We start from the raw sequence: 6016 nt of genomic DNA on the forward strand, positions 1-6016 counted from the left end.
TAAGCATACCTATTCCTTCAGGCAGTTCGTGCAGTACATTGGATGACAAAATTAGATCTGTCAGGGATTGTAGACCATAGATTTCTTCTGGCAATTCATCGACACGATTTTCCGACACATCAAGGCATTGAAGGTTTCGCAGTTCTCCAATCTCTGGTGGCAGTGTTGTTAAAAAGTTATTGTCAAGCCAAAGTTCTATTAGACTGGATAATTGTCCAATAAAGTCTGGTAGTTCTTCCAACTCGTTTCCTCCAAGATCCAATCGTTCCAAGGTTGAAAGGAAAGAAAAGCTCCTATAATACAGAATAAAGGAATAAAACAATTACTGTAATAAAAAAAAGATTTCAAATGAGGAAAATAAGATAATAATAATAATTCTGTTATATTATTTTCTCTTCTTTATTCTATGATTCTTCTTTGAAAAACAATACAAAATTCTAATATAATTATGTATTTGTATATTATTTGATATGTATACCATATGTAAACCAACGTTAGTGGTTTAAAATCAAAACATAACAAAAACCTAAAGGAGGAAGTATCAAAAAATTTACTTTTATCAAAAGAAAGTTTATAAACCACAATTTATATTATCATTGTACTAAGTTCCCTCTGTTTGCCCTTACTACTTACATGGGTAGAAACTTTAAGCAATTGTCTCTGAGCTCCAAGATGACCAAATTGGAGAGACTAAAGGGAAACGATAAACTTTTAATAAAAAAAACAGTGTAAATTTGTAGGAATGGTTCTCTAACAAGATAAAAAAAGTCGAATTCTTATGTGACAAAAGTAAAAACCAAAAAATCAAAGGGGACATAAAGGCACATGCATGTTCCATGATGCTTAAAAAGAGAAGAGGAGACACAAGTCAAGATCAGTGAAAAACATTGTCCTCGCATACCTTCCAACTTCTGGGGGAATTTCTCCAAGTGCAATATCGTTGCAAACCCATGTTCGAAGCTCTCCTAATTTTGTGATAGCATCAGGAACTCTAAAATTAAAAAAATAAGCAATATTATTTTAACAGTGGTTTGAATTTGGATAGGTAGACTAATAAAGGACTCAAAAAAGTTTTTAATTTTTCTTTGTTATTGATAGTTTACTTTTGCAAATTAAGTTTTTACCTATATTAATGTCTAAAAAGAAATTTTGGACAGACAGTTTTAACAAAGTCAATAAAAATATCTGCTGCAAAGTCTATTAATAAGAAGACTCTTTGTTACATTACAACATCAGAAGAGTATTTAATTTAATGAGAAAAAGCTTCATTAAAAAAAGCTGTGTGGAGCACAGTTAAGACAAAGAGACATCAATTTATAAATGATAAAAACAGTGTTGCATACTTACTCTCCTAAAGTGTTATTACTGACATCCAAATGTGTCAAATTCTTTAATTTTTCTATACTGTCAGGAATTATTCGAAAATCTAAAATGTCAAAAGATATTCTTTTCTATAGTATAGGAAGAAGGGGCCTCTAGAATGACAAATTAGAATAAACAAAAGAATTTCTCAAGATTTGTAGATGTTAAAAATAATCATGAATGAATTCCCCTATTAAATTCCCTCAATCAATAACAATTATATATAATACACTTTCCAATCACATAAACACAAATGAGAAAACAATTTCTTCCTTAAATCTTTTCTTTGAAAGGCAAGGGTGCTGGATAGTAAATTCAAAAGTCAAAGGAGCAATATTTCAATGATAACTTTTCAATCCGTTATCAAAAGTAAAGAAGAATGGAGGAGGTTTCTAAAAAGCTGTTAAAGGAGTAACTTACTAAAAAAGGTGTTATTAAAAAGAAGACAAAATACAAAGGAATGTAATGAAAATCTCTTTTTCGAAATGAAAATCCACAATCGATGGTTCACTTACCATTTTTACTAATATCTAATTCTTCTAAAGATATCAAATTGCCAATTTCTGAGGAAATGTCTAAAATTTCATTGTCAGCCAATATCAGTCGTCTGAGTTTGTACATGCGAAACAATGCCTATAATGTGATAAAAAGAATATAGAATATAGATTTGAAAAAACTGTAGGACTTTATTTATTAAAAGGAAAAGCTAATACACTCAAAATAATAAAAGATATTTTAGTCTTAGCAATGGTGTTAAACGATTCTGAAAAATGAAGAAAATGGTTGTTGTTTGCAAACAGACAACTAGACTCTTTCAAAACCACATTTTTTTCAATATCTGATTAATTTGCTTAGACGTTCCTTTAATAAAAAAATTCAAATAAAAACTTAAGGACCTACCTTGGGTAGGTCTTGTATTTGGTTAGCTTCTAACGATAATTCTTCTAATGTTCTTTCATGTGACAGTACATCTTCGCCAACAAGTGTTAAACTACAATGGCTTTTATCTAAATATTCCAAATGTCTAGGCTGCCACCTTCCCCATCTCTTTCGAAATGAAAATATACTTCCACATTTGAACATGTTGGTCCTAAAAAATGTCTATTTCACTTTTGATATATATATCTATATTCTCTAATAAATTTAATGGTGGTAGCAATATGCACCAAATTGTTTCTTTCAATGATAATGAGTTTGTAATTTATTGTTGTTCTAAAAAAAGAGAGCATTACAAGGGAAAAATTAGCACATTGCATGTTTGTTTGTAAATAATTCATTTGTTAGCAAAAGCACAAAAACAAACCAATGTTCAGCTACAATATTCTAAAAGATTAACAAATATTCAAGTGATGGGGGGGGCTTACATATATATTGTAGAATATTTTCAAGCACTGTTATGAAATTTGGTCTTCATGAAAGGAAATTCTCTGTTAGAGTAGTCCAAGTCAAAAAGAAGAAAAAAGTTTATTATTTTGCTCTCTCTGTCTCTAAAGATATTTCACATTATTTGTTAGCTATTTTTGTCCAAAATCCTAAGGGATAGGGTCAGACCCTTTTCCGCATTATGGCAAAACTCAGATTTTATAAGTGTGATTGACCACATGCCTGGAGTTTTCAAATGACAAAGCCTGAGTAGATACATTCCTTCATTGTGCAATGTCTTAAAAATGTTTAAGTTTAAGTTTACCTCACTGAGAGGAGAGGATTAGAAGGGCTTTGCCAACAAAGGACCAACTCACGATTCCGTGTATATAATCAAGAAGTATGAAACCTTCAACTATTCAAAATGAAAACATAAAAATTAACAAAACCCATAAAACAAAATAAAGATAAATCACAACAAATATATAGAATGAATATCCACAACAAAACTCAGGGTTGTTAAGAAATGGAAACAATACGATGCAACAGAGACCCATCAAGGTAACGAATTGTCATGGAAGAATGTAACTCAATATGAGTTATAGGTATTTTCACAAAATACATGATCTGTTCCTCAGTTTTCAACCTACACAGGATTTCAGATTTTTCAGGGTATTTCTGGGCATTTTGATAAAATTAATTAACAAAGATTTTAAAAATGAAACTTTCTTCTCATACATAGTGATGAAATCTTAGATAAGATAAAAAGACAAAAAAAGAGTATCAACTGTAATAAGTCAGGAGTAAACCTTAATACTCGAGCTTATACTTTATAGAGATCCCACTGGCATTTTTGAAAAAACATGCATGAAAAAATGCCAAAAAGAGCAGAAAAAAATGCTAAATAATGCTAATTTTAAATGGAAAAACATGAAAAACATGCTAAAAAGTAGAGTTATTAATCAACGAAGTCCCCGTGTTTCCCGTACCTAAAAACAGTGATGTAGACATGATGAGAATTCGATATATAATCTAATAAATATCACAAACATAAGTAGAAATCATTTCATTTGGAATTTATTAATCAATCAAAGGCTGCAATTTAAAATGTAGCCCACCATGGTTGGACAATAGGAAAAGTTTATGATTTTCAAGATGCAAAAAAAGTGTCTTTTCAAGGGTGGGAAACTAAATAGAAAATAACTGATTGAAATGTAGGAACAATATAACTAAGAATCAGAAAAATGTACATAAGGCAAATTTTAGCTTAGGAAGCCCTGTTCCTGAAAAAACCAAGGTTGGTCCCAAAGGAGAATTATTTAAAAATCATGTATATCCAGACACTAGAATACAAGCTATAATGCAAGAGACATTTTAAAAATTGGTGCTTTAAAAAAACCCTGTGTTTTGCCGAGGTCATGGACCTGTCTAAACCCTGGAAGAATAATGAGGTGGTTCAGTGACATGTAGTCTTGACAAAACTTCCAAATATTGGCTACTTGTTTTATAAAGTAGAGCTTGAACGGAGAAAAACATAGTGTGCAGAGGGATCTAAACCCCCTATTTTTATTTCATCCCCCCTATATGTGTATCCCCCTATTTAAATTTCGAACCCGTGCTATTGACAGCAGCAGTCCACCAGTCATTCAAAACCGAGAACATTGAAATTTGTATCAAAAATTATATGAAAAAAAGAGTTTAACATGGTGCCGCAGGCAAAGATTTAGCTATCTACACTTGTTTTTTAGTTGTCCCATACCAAATATCTAAATCAATATAAATATGATAGATATTTTGACCAAAAGTTGTTATCCCCCTATTTTTACTTGACCCCCCCCCTAAAATCTTAAACCCCCCATTTCTTCGGGAAATCTCCTACCTCCCTATAAAGCATTGGAAAAGATGGATCCCCCCTGCCTGACACATCCTTGTTTTAACACTTCTGTCAATGGTATTTATTGAAAACTTAAGATAATATTTAACGTTGCCCACCATGGTTGGACAAGTGAGAAAATTTTAGAATTTTGGGGGGCTGAAAGTGCTATTTTGAGCTATCTTTAATGAATCTGAATATCAGGACAGAGGAGAGACAATATAAACAAAATTACCTAATGTTTCTCTGGAAAACATGCCAAAATGACCCAAAACATGCTAAAAACCATGAAAAATGCCAAATTTGCAAAAATCATGAAAATCATGAAAAACATGCCGAGTGGGATCTCTAGCTTATACTTTATAGGACGTTGGGAGGAAAAATTGCAGCGTTATTGCATGCTAATTCAGGAGAATGTTAGCGTGCCAATTTGAACTAAACTTATTATAGTTAATATCAGTCAGGAAGAAAAGACACTTTTTTTTATTCTGCTGCTGGCAGTTTCATGCCACTTTGATGTCCTAAAAACAATCTTCTTAAATCAACAAATATTTTATACTAGGTATAGGAATCGGGGCTGCTTTAAAAAAAACTTTTAATATTTAGGGGGACCTAAATCTTTGGGGGACTTATTCTTTTGCCTGGGACCTAGACCTGGGCTGACCCTATGCATATTCAGCAGCCATTGAGAAGAATTTGAATTCCTGCTGCCATCTTAAAACTTTTGTTCTCACACGATTTTTTATCATCCAACCATGCTATTTTATTTCCCTGCACTTCTGTCGGCGAGTAACTCACCAAAGATACTTTTGCAGTTGTGGAGCTGCAAGGGGAACTTGCACTGTTACAGTCATTGTTACTTGCACTGTTACATTTATTCTTGAAATATTGCTGCTTTGGTTAGTCAGGCATTTGATGGCTATGCAAGTTTCCAAGTTTTTTGATTGGTATAAAAAGTATTACATCAAACAAATACTCAGCTTTTCTAGATCAAAAGTTATAGACAATTTTGTGGTAAAAAAACAGGGAATTTCCTGCATGCAAAATTATAAGACTTTTTTATCACAAAACAGCATTAACTTTTGATCTACTCTAGAAAAGTTGATACAATTTGATGTAATGAATTTTTTTGCAGTTTGAATACCGTCAACTGCTCTAACTTGAGACTATCTGACAAAACGTGGGACGGCAATTTGGTCACCATTTCACCGAATCTCAACAGTCATTTGCTTTGAGTTAATGAATGGCGTATTAAAAAATACCCGATTTCTCTTTCGTACAGAGTAGGCTTTTAAATCGAAATATGAAAAAAATCTGTAGTGGAACACACGCAAATGTCTGGAACAAAGAAGACCAAATTAGTGGCAAAACGATGGAGCGTTTGACGTCACTCGCGCAGCAAGTTACTGCACACACTTA

The 6016-nt window shown here is 32.2% G+C and overlaps 1 protein-coding gene across 6 annotated transcripts in view; it reads right to left on the minus strand.

Annotated features, from left to right (window-relative positions):
* Positions 1 to 2576, minus strand: part of LOC136818541 (protein scribble homolog) — a 34539-nt gene extending 31963 nt beyond the window's left edge. For 5 of the 6 annotated variants that reach the window (XM_067074870.1, XM_067074865.1, XM_067074868.1 and 2 more), the window contains exons 1-6: positions 2263 to 2576; positions 1878 to 1995; positions 1348 to 1426; positions 902 to 991; positions 634 to 690; positions 10 to 293 (exon numbers count right to left, since the gene is read on the minus strand). In XM_067074870.1, the coding sequence (XP_066930971.1) occupies positions 10 to 293; positions 634 to 690; positions 902 to 991; positions 1348 to 1426; positions 1878 to 1995; positions 2263 to 2445 (811 nt within the window). In that variant the 5' untranslated portion in view covers positions 2446 to 2576. The remainder of the gene's footprint in view (positions 1 to 9; positions 294 to 633; positions 691 to 901; positions 992 to 1347; positions 1427 to 1877; positions 1996 to 2262) is intronic. The other variant, XM_067074869.1, reaches the window with a different exon arrangement.
* Positions 2577 to 6016: the final 3440 nt, after the last annotated feature.

The sequence above is a fragment of the Clytia hemisphaerica genome, unplaced genomic scaffold (assembly GCF_902728285.1).
Source record: "Clytia hemisphaerica strain Z4C2 unplaced genomic scaffold, Clytia hemisphaerica genome assembly, whole genome shotgun sequence".
NCBI classification, from domain to species: Eukaryota; Metazoa; Cnidaria; class Hydrozoa; order Leptothecata; family Clytiidae; genus Clytia; species Clytia hemisphaerica.